The following is a 15351-nucleotide window of genomic DNA, read 5'->3' as shown; positions in this document are numbered from 1 at the left end:
CCACTGAGACACTGAATTCATTAAGGTCTAGGAAAGGACTCTGCTACTGAGTGGCTACAGGAATGGGTGCAGCATTTGCTACACCCATCCCAGTGCTCCCAGGCTTTTGGTTCAGCCGAACTGCTCCACTTCCCCTGACCTGGGTCAGTGGGAACTGCTCTCAGCCCTTAGTGGGATCACTGTATGCAGGTGAGCCCATCCCGGTGCTATCCGAGGGCCTGCGATCATGTTCGCTCCATTGTGCAGTGTCCCATCACGCCTTTCGCTACTATAGGTTCTGCAGCCTCAGCAGCAGAGCGGATTCCTCCTGTCCCCTCCCAGACATGAGGCGGGAGCATTGCTAGCACAGTGGCAGTTGCTTTCCACCCCAGAGGCTGCTGCACTGGAGCTGTGGTTGAGTGATTTCCACAAGCTGTAGGGAGTTAGTACGCCCCGGCCCCAACCCAAACCAGGGACGCGTCAGTGCAGGGGGGGCGTTTCTATGGGGGTTGCTAAGGGATCAGTTCTAGGCCCCATGCCATTCAGCATTTCCCTCAGTTACCTCCCTCTCTGGCCAGAAACTCCCAGGTATTACAGGGCTGGTTAATCTGGTGGGGAACGGCAGAACAGGAGCCAGGGGCTGGAAGTTAGACGGTCTAATCAGGCATAAGTCAAAAACTGTTAACAGTGCAGGCAGCGATCTGCCACGGGACCAAACTCCCCAGGGAAACATGGAGTCTTCTTCTCTTGGTGCTTCTCGTGCAGGCTGGAGCCTTTCTGGGAGGTCTTTAGTCAAACACAGGTGATTGGGCTCAGCACTGGTGGGCCAGGAGAAATTCAGTGGCCTGTGAGCTACAGGAGGTCAGATTGGATGATCTAAGAGTTTCTTTTGGCCTTAAGTTCTGTGACTCTATGAAATCACACTCCTTGGGTTCCTGTGTCCAGCCTGCTGCAGTTTTTGGGGACCCAGGCTGCTCCTGCTGCCCCTGTTCTCAGACACTGAGCTGTCCGTCCTGATGGGCCATGAGGGGCACACTCAGCAATGCATGGACAGAGCACATTCAGCCAGCGATTCTCCCGCTCACCAGGACGCAGCAGCCCCTCAGATGTGCCACTCACAGAAACACCCCTGGGGGAGCTGCAAACCCCAGCTCCTTAGAAGAAACCTGCATAAGAAGCAAGTTCATGAATCACCCTGGCCCCACCTGTCTGAAGGCCAGCGGTGGCCATGGGAGGCTGTCCGGGAGCTGCAGCAGCTTGCTGTCAGCCCGCCCACTGTGTGCTACAGAAGATGCTGGGTCCCTTCTGAGCTCTCACTTCCTGGTTCGCAGGCGGGCCAGAGCAGATACCTGATACCCGCGGATTGTGCAATGGAATGAAGAGGGAGCGCGACTCTCCCGTTCTCTCTAAATCACCTGGGAACCAGTCCCCTCCCTCCCCAGCTGCAGCCCCACCTGTGGGAAAGCTTAAAGCCCAGCCTGGGTAGGTCCGGACAGTCGGAGCCGGCTCCCCACAGCACCATGGTGAAGTCCAGCAGCATCGTCCTCCTGGTGGGGCTCCTGGCTCTCTGGGCCGAGCTGCCATCTGCATCTGGCCAGAACATTACCAGTGAGTAGGAACCCCGCGCCCCCGCCCACGTCCTGCCTATGTACGCAGCCCTTCGGCTGGAGGGACCCCCCGGGGGAGGGGGGCTTGTGCAGCGAGAGCCAGGATGGAGCCAGGACCTGGCCCCACACCCTCTAGCTTTCGGGTGTGCCAGGGCCTCTCACCATGAACAATGCCCTCGGGGACAGGGGATACATTTGCTTCCCTCCTGGCCCACAGCCTGACCCTCTCCCTGGGACCAGTGTGACCCTGGCTACACCATGGGCCTTTCCCGTTTCAGAGAAAGAGGGCGTGTGCCCAGACACAGTGGTGGAGGCGGCTAACTGCACAGAGGAATGCCAGGCCGACAGCGACTGCGAGGAGAACCTCAAGTGCTGCCAGACGGGCTGCGGATGGTCCTGTCAGATCCCCAACGGTAACGTGCCCCTTTAGGGCTCCTGCGTGTCGCCCAGCCCACTGTGTCCCGGCTGCTGCCCTGCCCAGGGGCTCCTGGCTGGGAGCACTTTGAACTAGGCTCCGTCTTGCACTGCCAGATGTGTGGAGTGGCCGGAATGTGCTGAAGCAGCAGGTGGCGCGGGCGGGGGGGGGGGTGAAGGGAGCAAGTGACGTCTCTTCGACATGCAGGGATTGCCGTCTGCAGGTCAGCTCCACCGGGCTGGGCTTCTGGTCAGAACCGACATTGCACCTGTACTAAGTGGTGGTACCCGCAGGCCCTGGGTGTACGGAGGGTCCCCATCATGCCGGGCACTGCATGGTTCCTGAGCTGGGGCCCTGGGTGGGGGCTGCACTGGGCCCTGCAAGGTTCCTGAGCTGGGGCCCCGGGTGGGGGCTGCACCAGGTGCTGCATGGTTCCTGAGCTGGGGCCCCGGGTGGGGGCTACGCCGGGCGCTGCACGGTTCCTGAGCTTGGGCCCCGGATGCGGGCTACGCCGGGCACTGCACGGTTCCTGAGCTTGGGCCCTGGGTGCAGGCTACGCCGGGCACTGCACGGTTCCTGAGCTTGGGCCCTGGGTGCAGGCTATGCCGGGCACTGCATGGTTCCTGAGCTTGGGACCCAGATGCGGGCTACGCCGGGCACTGCACGGTTCCTGAGCTTGGGCCCTGGGTGCAGGCTATGCCGGGCACTGCACGGTTCCTGAGCTGGGGCCCCGGTTTGGGGCTGCACCAGGCACTGCACGGTTCCTGAGCTGGGGCCCCGGGTTGGGGCTGCACCAGGCACTGCACGGTTCCTAAGCTGGGACCCTGGGTGGGGGCTGCACCAGGTGCTGCACAGTTCCTGAGCTGGGGCCCTGGCTGGGGGCTGCACCGGGCGCTGCACGGTTCCTGAGCTGGGGCCCCGGGTGGGGGCTGCACCAGGCACTGCATGGTTCCTGAGCTGGGGCCCCGGACTGGGGCTTCACCGGGCGCTGCACGGTTCCTGAGCTGGGGCCCCGGGTGGGGGCTGCGCCGGGCGCTGCATGGTTCCTGAGCTGGGGCCCCAGGTGAGGGCTGCGCTGGGCGCTGCGCGGTTCCTGAGCTGGGGCCCCGGGTGGGAGCTGCTCCAGGTAGCTAATGTAACACTGATTGTTAAAAAAGGCTCCAGAGGTGATCCTGGCAATTACAGGCCAGGGACCCTAACTTCAGTACCGGGCAAATTGGTTGAAACTATAGTAAAGAACAGAATTATCGGACTCATAGACGAACATGATTTCGTGAGGAAGAGTCAACACAGATTTTGTAAGGGGAAATCATGCCTCACCAAGCTATTACAATAATTTGAGGGCGTCAAGAAACATGTGGAAATGGAATGATCCAGTGGATATAGTGTGTATAGGTTTTCAGAAAGCCTTTGACAAGGTCCTTCCCCAAAGGCTCTTATACAAAGTAAGTTGTCATGGGATAAAAGGGAAGGTTCTCTCCTGGACCAGTAACTGGTTAAAGACAGGAAACAAAGGATGGGAATAAATGGTCAGTTTTCACAGTGGAGAGGTAAATAGTGGGGTCCCACAGGGCTCTGTACTGGGACCATAAATGAACTGGGAAAAGGGGTAAACAGTGAGGTTGCAAAGTTTGTGGATGATACAAAATTCTTGAAGAGAGTGAAGTCAAAAGCAGACTGCGAAGAGCTACAACGGATCTCGCAAAAAGTGGCAGATGAAATTCAACGTTGATAAATGCAGTAATGCACATTGGAAAACGTCATCCCAACTAGACTGATGGGGCCTGAATTAGCTGTTACCACTCAATGTGCAGCGGCAGTCAAAAAAGTGAACAACGTTAGGATCCATTCGGAAAGGGACAGTAAATATCATGATGCCACAATATAAATCCCTGGTTCGCCCACATCTTGAACACTGCGTGCAGTTCTGGTCACCCCCATCTTAAAAAAGAGAGATTAAAACTGGAAAAGGTTCCGAAAATGGCAACAAAAGTGATTGGGGTATAGAACAGCTTCAAGTATGAGAGATTACAAAGCCTGGGATCATTCAGCTCAGAAAAGAGACGACTAGGGGAGATCTATAACATCATGACTGGGGTGGAGAAAATGAAGTGTAATTTACTGTTTCATATAACACAAGAACCAGGATCACCCAATGAAATTAACAGGCAGCAGGTTTAAAACAAACACAAGGAAGTATTTCATCACCCAGCGCACAGTCAGCCCATGGAACTCGTTGCCAGGGGATGTTGTGGAGGGCAGAAGTATAACTGGGTTCACAAAGAATTAGCTAGGTTCCTGGAGGCCAGGTCTATCAATGGCTATTAGCCAAGACGGTCAAGGATGCAACCCCACGCTCTGGGTGTCCCTAAGCCTCTGATTATCAGAAGCTGGGGGTAGATGACAGGGGATGGATCACTCGATAACTGCCCTGTTCTGTTCACTGCCTCTGAAGTATCTGTCACTGGCTATTGTCGGAAGCCAGGATACTGGGCTAGATGGACATTGGTCTGACCCACTATGGCCGTTCTGATGTTCTTCTTCGGTGGGGCACAGATTCAGGCAGACAGGCATGTCTGAGGGCAATTTGTATTCTCCTGCACAGAAATGCACTGTCCCATGTTCCCGGGCCCCCTTCTGCCCCCCACGATTTGCAGTTATTCTGAGCAGAAGTTGCCCAGAGTTTGCTCAGTTTTGAGCCCAGTTTGGCTGGGAAGCAGACTGCAGCCTGGGCTCGGGCTCTGCTGTCACTTACACGCCTGTGCAGCATGGGGGCAGGAGGGCCTCAGTGAGGTCAATGGAGTTACAGTGCTGTTAGACTAGTCTGAGACCCCCAGTCAGGCCCTACAGAGCCATGCATGCAATGTGCCAGGCTGACTGCTCAGATCCAGTGGGCACAGGGCAGCTGCACTTTGCCCTACATGCTCTGGAAGCTGTGGCAGGCAGCCCTATGCCCCATGCCCCGTGGGGAGCCCGGGAGCCCTTGTGCTCTGCCTGTCAGTCACCACAGCAGGCCAAGGAGAGTCAGGAACCGCTTATAGCTGCTCCTCCAACCTCCAGCCCCTTCAGAGCACATCAGCAAACTGTGCAGCCTCCTTCCAGCCAAAGGGAGGCCAGCAGGGACGTGTTTGGGCTTCAGGAAACCAGGAATCCCTTCTCCCCAAGCCCATGTATATTGCTCTCTGCACCGCTGTGAGACTCGGTCCCGTCTCCAGGCTGGGGACACACAATGCTGGTGAGCCACTGATTACAGTGGATGAGAAGCTGGATATGAGTCAACAGTGCGCTCTTGTTGCCAAGAAGGACAAACGGCATTTTGGGCTGTATAAGTAGGGGCATTGCCAGCAGATTGAGGGAAGTGATTATTCCCTTCTACTCGGCACTGGTGAGGCCACACCTGGAGTATTGCATCCAGTTTTGGTCCCTGCACTACAGAAAGGATGTGGACAAATTGGAAAGAGTCCAGCGGAGGGCAACAAAAATGATTAAGGGGCTGGGGCACATGACTTACGAGGAGAGGCTGAGGGAACTGGGGTTATTTAGTCTGCAGAAGAGAAGAGTGAGAGGGGATTTGATATCAGCCTTCAACTACCTGAAGGGGAGGTTCCAAAGAGGATGGAGCTCAGCTGTTCTCAGTGGTGGCAGATGACAGAACAAGGAGCAATGGTCTCAAGTTACAGTGGGGGAGGTCTAGGTTGGATATTGGGAAACACTGTTTCACTAGGAGGGTGGTGAAGCACTGGAATGGTTCCCTAGGGAGGTGGTGGAATCTCCATCCTTAGAGGTTTTTAAGACCCAGCTTGACAAAGCCCTGGCTGGGATGATTTAGTTGGGGACTGGTCCTGCTTTGAGCAGGAGGTTGGACTAGATGACTCCTGAGGTCCCTTCCAACCCTGAGATTCTATGATCCTATGAGAGCAATGCCTGAAGGCGAGGAATTGCCATGAGCCAGGAGGGATCAGGATGGTCCCTTCTGACATTAAAGTCAATGAGTCTGTAAGAAAGGGAACACTCAAGCTACTTGCCATGCTAGGGAAAGCTGCTGCCTGAGGATAATCCCCAGAGAGAGGAGAGTCCTGCCTAGGGGCCAGCAGGGACATGGAGTGGGCTGTTATGCTTATAAGAAGCACACAGGCTCTTTTTCAGGGGAAAAGGCAACACACCATGTTTACTGAGCATGAGTGAGGAGCTGGGCTCTGCCGGTCGCGATCCAATGCACTGAGGCTTTGCAGGACTGAACCCAGAGTTCTGTGGCAAAACATGCCAGCTTTAGACTTGTACATTCCCACGTTAGTCTGTGGATTTTGCAATCCTGGGATCGTTAGTCCTTAAGTGGAGTTCATCTGGGGGTTTTCCGCTGTTATCTCTTATTTGTTGTCTTGCCGTGGGGGTGTTTGCCTCACCTTTGAGGTTGTCAATGCTGCTAACTCGTTTAGCATCAGATACAATGGATGTTTTCTGATTGTTTCCTGCTGTCTCTCCAAGTATCTCACTTCTTTTTGACCATCTGGACACTTGGGATGGCTTTCACACTCATCCTGAACCATGCACACCTCTTTACTCACCCCAAACAATTGTACAGAGAATTTCAGACAGGATTCCATTTTAGAAAGGGTTATATGGTTACTAAAGGGATACAAAAGAACCTTACCCAACTTCCTCTGCCATGCAGATAAGAAACAAGACCTTATAGCAAATACTGTAATGAAAACATTTCCTAAAACAAAAGGTGACCAGAATCAGCCATAAGGACTGGTCTGGTCTGTTCCTGCCTTAACATCAGTTCAGATACAGGCAGCCTGGCTGATGCGTTTCTATCAATGATCCCTTAGGCCATTCCTTTCTGCTGTTCAAAAAGGGTGGCTGGCAGGATAGGGTCAAATCCTCCATCAATAGATTTAATACGTGCTATAGTATTATTTCCCTCATTCGAAACGATCCAAAATACAAACAAAATCCTACTACTGCATATCCCCCTTTTGACCCCTCAAGAACAATTCTTGACTGGGTCATATTTTATACAATTGTTTCATAGCAAGCAATATACTGAGAGACAATTTGAGCTTGTGGTTGTAATTTAACAAACATTCTCTTCGTCCAACAGCACATACAACACATTCCTAGCAAGCAAACACAGGACAATATTAACACAACTAGCAATGGGTGGAACATAATAGACAATATGCCCTTACATGTTGTACCAGTGCTAGGCTGTCAGCTCTTTTTCAGACTTAGCAATTTTTAGTATGTCTCTACTTGCATGTAATATTTGAATGACACACTTCCCTATATCCCTCTGTGTCTGTGGTAAAAACTGAGCCACGTTGTTTCTAACAACAAGTGATCAGTTAGATTGTGCCAATCCAGGCCATGGGTAACAGAGAAATTAACCGGGGTACCTGTTATAAAGCTCTGTGCTGTTTCTATCTTTGGTACATAATACATGTGATTGCTAGTATATGATACACAGGCAAGACATCTACATTCATCCACTGGGGGTTGGCTAATACTTTCATCCTCCCAAAATACTGTTTCCCAGGATGTAACACATGCATATTGTCCATTGTACAAAACACATCACATTTTCTAGTTCGTCCCATACACATGTTCCCAATGATGTGTCCTTGCTGCATGGTTCTGTGGTGACAGGTAGAAACAAGCACACCCATTTCTGAGGGCTCCACTCCATGCGCCCTCGGGTGTCCAATAATTTCTCCTCGTTCCCAGCCCACTGACTCATAACCCGGGGTAGCCAAAAGGTCAGTTTGGGAAGCTGGCTCACTTTCCATATTTCTGTCTCCACAGACTGTTGATGAGCAATTTTAACAATAACTTCACCTAATAACAAATCAGGCTTAACCATGCTGAAAACATAATGCCTCCATTCATATTTGTAGGTGTCAAACAAGGACCTCGTCCATTGTTTTATAAAGATGCGTTAATACCCGAACATTCCCAGATATCACCCAAAACATTTCGTGTCCAAGTGATGGACCTCAGTACATCCTATGTTCAAGGCAGTTTTATTCCCTAACGCTATTTGTTGTTATACAGCAGCCAGGAGGTGGTGTTTTGCCACCGCCATATATTCCATGTTGCTTTTAGGTTTCCCAGACCCAGTTGTACCAAGTCCACAGTAATATCTGCCTGCTTGTGAATGAGACTCTCATGCAGTTGTGACAAGGAACTTAACTTATTTTTAATTACCTCCAGGTCTCTAGTATTTATAATCCCTGCTCCCAAACCAATCCCTCCTAACATGGTGTTTGCTACCTGAGGATGTTTCCCTGTGAAAGAGACTGGCATGTCTTGACCTCCACCCTTCTGCAACGTTGGCTTCTGTAAATACAGTTAAAATGCTTGTTCATCCTTTTCTGCCTAATGCAGTAGGGGGGCTTGGGCTTATCTATAGCACAATACACAACAATGCTAGCAACAAAACAACACAAGATAAAACACAAAACACAATGTTTGTCACAACAGTAGATCCATGGTATTCTGAGCTGCTCTTCAGCTGGTACCAGCTTTTCCTGATTTTATGAAAGACAAAAAGAACATGTTTCAGGTTATTGCTTAAAATATCCCTTTCTTTTACAAACACGCTTGCTGATTGCAGGCAAAACAGAGGAATTACCCCCAGGCTTTCCTGGGGGTTTGTTCTATAGGCAGGCCAAGTTTCAATGGCTTCTGCCTTTTAAAGGTTTAGGGAAAATTATCCTACTGCTCAGTTGTTACATTTATGGGGTAATGTACCTCAGTTTCCATTCTTATACAGCAGACCAAGTTTATAATGTTTTTTCTGCTGTGCTAATCATTGTTTATTCACAGGTAATAGCTGAGAAGCATCATTACCATATGACCTTAAAGTTGTGTTTGTTTTTTTTTCAAAAATCATACACACATTGTTATAGGGGGGTATTTATTAACATTAAATGTATCCCAACGTTTAATATTAACAATAACATTAGCATCAAACCTATTAAAGGTATCTTGTTATACCATGAATTATATCCTTGGGCTTTTGGTGAATTAAAAGGTAGGAGTGTCATGTGTATAAGCAGAACCCGTTTTGTACCTGTCTGCAGATTTCAGCACTGCATATGGCATTCTTCTACTTAGGTTTAACCAGTCCCTCTCTTATTCTTAGGTTTGACTCCTTTTTCCGCCTTCCTCTGGAGGGTCAGAATTTGAGCATTTGGGTTTTAGGTAGTTTGTTTGCAAACCAGGTATGTCCTTTATCTGCGGCTCCTTTGTGCTGCCTTTATGGGCAGTTCTCTCCTTCCTCTATCAGCTAGGTAATTTGCACTAACACAGACGCTTTCTGGTTTGCTTTTGGATCCAAAGCCGCCATCAGAGCTGAGAGACTAGGGACACAACCAACTTCCACCAGAGTTTTGATTTCTTTCCACTTTCAGTTCCTGCTTCCAAAACACCCAGTGATCTGAAAAAGAAAACACAACCTATGGTGGCTCCTTTTGGGGCCCTAAGAGGATTTTAAATCAGTAGGATGATATGTTTGCATTGCTTTCACCCCTACTGCAATATACACTGCACATGTCCTGGAAAAATGCACATTCCTTCCATCGTTTAACGTCTATAACTTTATATTAGTCATATCCATTTGTACATGAGGTGTAACTGTTTCTTTTGTGTTCCAAGAGTTTTCATGTACCTTTATCAAAGTGACAGTCTGATTACACAGAGCCACCTTAAAGCTCGGTGTTCCTAATGCTGCTTTTTTGGTTTTGTGCACCTCACCCCTGCTGTTGCTCTAGAGGGGCACTGTCTTTTTTCATTTCTTAGTCTTTTACTACAGCTCTTATCTGCTATTTTGTTACCAAACAAGAAGTCCAGACTCTCTTCCCATCCTCCTGGGTTTCACTGCCCTGCTGCGGTCACGGCTTTGGTCTTTGAAAAGATATTGAACGTTATAAAGCATTGAGGTACCTTAAGAGTTAAATGCTATATACCAAAGACAAACAACACCAGTTACCTGCATGTGACAAAAAGTCGGTCAGTTTTGCTACTTTGAATGAAAGATTCAAATGGATTTTTAGTGGGATTATTTAAAAGTAAAACAAAACCTACAAACCAAGAGTTTTACAACCCAGGAGTGTTGATGTAGATCCTTAAAACCTCACCTGTTTACACAATAGATTTACACACTCACACAGGTACATACACACTCTTTTTTTAACATCCTCTTCCACTGCTTTCATTTTCACACAGCTGTACACAGATCACAGCTTTGGTTATACACTTAGGGCAGCTAAGTTCCAATAGAAACTCCTCATGTTCTTTTAGCAAATTTGACTGAATTGTTCATAGTCAAATGATTTAAATCAGATTGTCTCTTTGCCTGGCTTATTTACAGACATTCCTCTGGAAAAGGGCCCGTTTCCCCTTCAGAATGGCTGCAAAGAAACCAAGAATTCTCTTTCTCTAACACTTTTCCTTTTTAACGCTTTCACAACGTTTAACTGCTTAATTCCCACTGCCTCTGCAGAGTTAACTTCTCACTCTCTTTACTTTAGTCCCAAACGGACTCCTTCATCAGCCCAGATTTCACCATTCCCATATTGTCCCAGGGATCTGAATTCTCCAGGCCTGGACTTACTGCTTCCCTTATTCCTGCCACTCTGCCACTCAGGGCTCCTAACCTGTTTTCCAATCTCGCTATCTCTTGCCTGCCTGCTTGTCTGGGCCTGATCCTGCTTTCCTCACTGAACCGTCCCTTCCCATGGGCATAGGCTTTGTCCAACTAACCAGTTAGCGGGGGGAGGCTCCTCAACTAGCCCCCACCCCTCGTGGTCTCTTTCCTTAAACAGTTCTCTCAAATTTGTGAAATTACAACATCTCACGCACCTATATCCTTCAGAGTGAGGTCTTCCAGAAACCTGCTCCTTATGTGCCCACACTTGTGCTGGGATGTACACAACACACAAAGTTTACACCCTCTAAAAACTCTGCCTGACAGAGCAGGAGGGGGGAACGCTAAGCACCCAACCTTTTGGGCTTGATCCTGCTATGACCGAGGGTATATTCACCTGTGCAATTTTTCCCTGACAGATGGGTGGGAGTGAGGACTCTAATCCTCCCCCTTATGGCCTGGCACCTCTTCGACTGGGGGGCTATATAGCTAGACAGTTTGTATATATCTTATCTGTATAGTTTTCCCCGACAGATGGGTCGGAGCGAGGACTCTAATCCTTCTCCTATTGTCCGGCACTTCTATGAACAGGATGCACACACCTGACTGATGGATCACTTGGTATGGATGGGATACCTTTTAGCAGTATTTAGCAGTAATTTCAACAATCACAGTGCATGTTGTGACGAAGTGGGACTGTTGTTAATGTTTCCTCTGAATATTGTGTGGGTGCCTCAGTTTCCCCTATGCATTTTTTAAGCCTCCACTGTGCATAAATGGCCGACACTTTGTATCCTGGCAACAAATGGCCAGGGCCCTTCCCCCTGCAAGGGGATGGCTAAAGGTGAACAAAGAGATCAGGTGACCTCCTGGCCTGGGAAAGAGACAAAGGCCAGAGAGGAGGGACTGGGGGGGATTTCAGTTTGGAGCTGGCTGGGGACGGGAAGTGAGGGCACACGGGGTTGTCTGGCTAGCTGGGCCCCAGAATGGACCCAGCTGAGGGTCCCGTTCTCTGTACCTACAAGCTCTGTTTTAGACCCTGTTCCCGTCATCTAATAAACCTCTGTGTTACTGGCTGGCTGAGAGTCACGTCTGACTGCAAAGTGGGGTGCAGGATCCTCTGGCTTCCCCAGGACCCCACTGGGGCAGGCTTGCTGTGGGAAGCACACGGAGGGGCAGAGGATGCTGAATGCTCCAAGGAGAGACCCAGGAGGTGAAGCCGTGTGAGCTTCTTGCCCTGAACAAGTCTGCTCCAAGGGAGAGGAGGCTCCCCAAAGTCCTGACTGGCTTGGTGGGGAGCAGTTCCAGAGCATCGCCTGGGGACTCCGTGACACGTCTTCCCCCTTTCGCAATTCTCTACCAAAAATGTTTTACTTATAAGAAGCACACGAGATCTTTTTTGGGAAAAAGGCAAAACGCTGCATTTATTGAAAATACAACAGCGCGCGCGCACACACACACACAATCCCCTCTCCAGATTGAGGAGCTGGGTTCGGTGCTTATTAGTCCTTAAGTGAAGTTAATCTTGGGCTTTTCTGCTGTTATCTCTGATTTGTTGTCTCGCCTTCCCCCCGCTGTAGGCTGACAGGTTAGTGCCCCGTCTCCGGGGGAGCTGGATTCTCTCCAGCAACAGGAGCACCCTGGTGGCCGTGTGGCTGGGCATTGTCACTCAGGCGGCACTGCAGCATCACGGCAGCGTTTTGTGTAGACAGGCCCTGAGCGCTCCAGGTCTGACCCCAAGCACATGCATGTGTTCCCATGACTGGCTCCGTGCACAGGGCTGAGGCCGCTCACTGGCAAGGCAGGGGCACGTAAGGAGGCAGATTGGAAAGTGAGGCCCCTCGTCTCCTTTGCACAGAGCCCCTGAGCCAGGTTGTGCCCCTGGGATGCAGACACTTTCCTTTCAGAGCAGCGAGTCCCGTTCCTGATCCTGAGCCCAGGGGCCAGGGCCCCTCATGCGAAGCTCATACTGTCTCCTGCCGTTTCAGAGAAACATGGCTCATGTCCAGTGGTGCAAGGTGGAATCCCCTTACTGGGCCTGTGCAAGAACCAATGCAAAGTGGACTCGCAATGCCAAGGGAACATGAAGTGCTGCATGAACGGCTGTCGCAAGCTGGCGTGTGTCCGCCCAAATTTCTAAAGGTGAGCATAGCAGTTCCTGGGGGGAGGGGTAGACAGCACAGCCCCCGTGTGATCTCCAGGGGAGCGGGGTAGATGGCACAGCCCCCGTGTGATCTCCTGGGGAGCGGGGTAGATGGCACAGCCCCCGCGTGCGCTCCAGGAGGGTTGGGTGGGTGGCACAGCCCCCGTGTGCACTCCTGGGGAGCGGGGTAGATGGCACAGCCCCCGCGTGCGCTCCTGGGGGGCGAGGTAGATGGCACAGCCCCCGCGTGCGCTCCTGGGAGGCGGGGTAGATGGCACAGCCCCCGTGTGAGTTCCGGGGGGGGTGGGCTAGATAGCAGTCCCCGCGTGCGCTCCAGGGGGGCGGGGTAGATAGCACAGCCCCCATGTGCTCCAGGAGGGTGGGGTGGGTGGGTGGCACAGCCCTCATGTGCACTCCTGGGGGGTGGGGTAGATAGCACAGCCCCTGCGTGTGCTCCTGGGGGGCGGGGTCGATGGCACAGCCCCCGTGTGAATTCCGGGGGGGTGGGCTAGATAGCAGTCCCCGTGTGCGCTCCAGGGGGACGGGGTAGATGGCACAGCCCCCGCGTGCGCTCCTGGGGGGCGAGGTAGATGGCACAGCCCCCGTGTGATCTCCTTGGGGGCGGGGTAGGTGGCACAGCCCCCGTGTGATCTCCTTGGGGGCGGGGTAGGTAGCACAGCCCCCGTGTGCACTCCAGGGGGGCGGGGTAGATAGCACAGCCCCCATGTGCTCCAGGAGGGTGGGGTGGGTGGGTGGCACAGCCCTCATGTGCACTCCTGGGGGGCGGGGTAGATAGCACAGCCCCCGCGTGCACTCCAGGGGGGCGGGGTAGATAGCACAGCCCCCATGTGATCCTGTTCGGAGTGGCAGTGTGGAGTGGGGGGGCTGGTCAGTGTTCCTCTAATTTTTCCCACCCACGTGCGGAATGAATGTTATGTGACACATCCCCCCATTTGATGCACAGAACAAAATTCTTGTGGCGGGGGTGGGGCCGAGGGGTTCAGAGTGTGGGCAGGGGCTCAGGGCTGGGGCAGAGGGTTGGGGGTACGGGGTGAGGGCTCTGAGGTGGGGCAGGTAGTGAGGAGTTTGGGGTGCGGGAGGGGGCTCTGGGGCTATGGTGGGGAGAGAGGACTCCCCCCAGCTCTCTCTCCCCACATCAACACCTGGGCTGGTGAAGGGAGAGGTCCTTTTGTCTGCCACGGCAGCTCCAGGGCTGGGGTCGCAGGATAGGCGCCCCTCCTCCAGCAGTCCGGGTCGGCCCTGGGTTTCAGCCAGGGGAGGGGTGCTGCGGCAGGTCCGGACCGGGGCTGGGTTTGGCCTAGGGGAGGGGCACTTTAGCCATGTCTGGGTTTGGGCCTGGCGGGGCTGCCCCGGCTGTGGCTGGGTTTGGGCTGACGTAGGGGTGCCCGGGCTGGTCTGGGTGCCCCCGCTGTTGCAGAGTGGGGGCCAGGGGAGGGGCGCCCCGGCTGTGGCTGGGTTTGGGCAGGGGTAGGTTGGGGCTGAGGGAGGGGCACCCCTCCCCAGGCCGTGCCAGGTCCTGACCTGCTGCATGGCCACACAGTTTACAGGGAACTTAGGTGGCAGGGCACCCCGTGCCCTGTCTCCCGTGCGTAGGTCTCATGGCCAGGCACTGCGGGACCTCCTTTCTCACTGCACAGCTATGCGAGAAGCCCAGATGTTACGAGGATGGGCAGACAGCCAGACCTGGAGGGAGATCTGCTCCCTTGTCCCCCCTCAGGTAGTCAGTGTCATTTGCCCCAGGGGGCCGGCCTGTCACTGGGGCATTGCAGAGCCGGGACAATAGAGGCTGAGCTGGAGAACAAGGCTCTCCCCAATCCCAACCTAGGGCAGGGCGTCCCTGCGAGCAGGGCTGACCCTGCGAGCCCACCTCACCCTCATTAGATGTCCGCCGGCCCCAGGGCTCAGCCTGGGACCAGGCTTCTGGCAGGGCTCTCCTACGCTGAATAGGGCACGTCAGCGCCCCCAGGACACAGCCTGTAGGCCAGCAGGGCCTGGCAGTGCCCAGGAGGCCATTCACTGTCAGCACCATTCTTGCACCCAATGCTGATGGGGTGGGCAGGGAGCCCTGTTCACAGCCTGCTGCCTGCCGTCTCATTGCATGACCTTCCCTTTGCAGATGCCTCCTTGCTCTGCCCATCACCAGGCAAAGGGGGAGCGGCGCTCGGAAATGCCTGTTGCTCTGCACACGACTCCCAGTGCCCCAGCATGGAGCTGTCCTGCTCCCCAGCTCCCTGCCCAGGGCTCTCACAGACCAGCACATCCAGACTCCAGACTCTCCCCAACCCCAATAAAACAGCCTCGCCCTGCAGCTCTGGTGGTCTTGTCTGTATCTTCTCCAGCTTTTGGGCCAGGTACTTGGCCAGCTCTGGTCCTGTGCCCATGTTTCCCCTGGTACACTTGCCTCGCCCATAGGGCCAGGTGACCAGCTGGGCTCCAATCCTGCACCCCTGCATCACCACAGACATTGCACATGTCCAAATCTCTGCTCACCAGCTCAGTCTGCACCATGCAGATGACTTGCAAAGTGGGTGCACGC

The 15351-nt window shown here is 53.0% G+C and overlaps 1 protein-coding gene across 1 annotated transcript; it reads left to right on the top strand.

The window, feature by feature from the left end:
• Positions 1 to 1319: 1319 nt before the first annotated feature.
• On the top strand, positions 1320 to 15123 carry LOC115634890 (WAP four-disulfide core domain protein 2-like). Its single transcript, XM_030532875.1, has 4 exons — positions 1320 to 1587; positions 1865 to 1999; positions 12640 to 12793; positions 14932 to 15123. Exons 1-3 carry the CDS (start codon positions 1500 to 1502, stop codon positions 12789 to 12791), a joined length of 375 nt encoding a protein of 124 aa, XP_030388735.1. The 5' UTR covers positions 1320 to 1499; the 3' UTR covers positions 12792 to 12793; positions 14932 to 15123.
• The last annotated feature ends 228 nt before the right edge of the window (positions 15124 to 15351 follow it).

Source organism: Gopherus evgoodei, chromosome 14, assembly GCF_007399415.2.
Source record: "Gopherus evgoodei ecotype Sinaloan lineage chromosome 14, rGopEvg1_v1.p, whole genome shotgun sequence".
In the NCBI taxonomy this organism is placed as follows: domain Eukaryota; kingdom Metazoa; phylum Chordata; order Testudines; family Testudinidae; genus Gopherus; species Gopherus evgoodei.
Note: the sequence above shows the minus strand (reverse complement) of the source record. Positions and strands in the feature narration are given on the sequence as shown.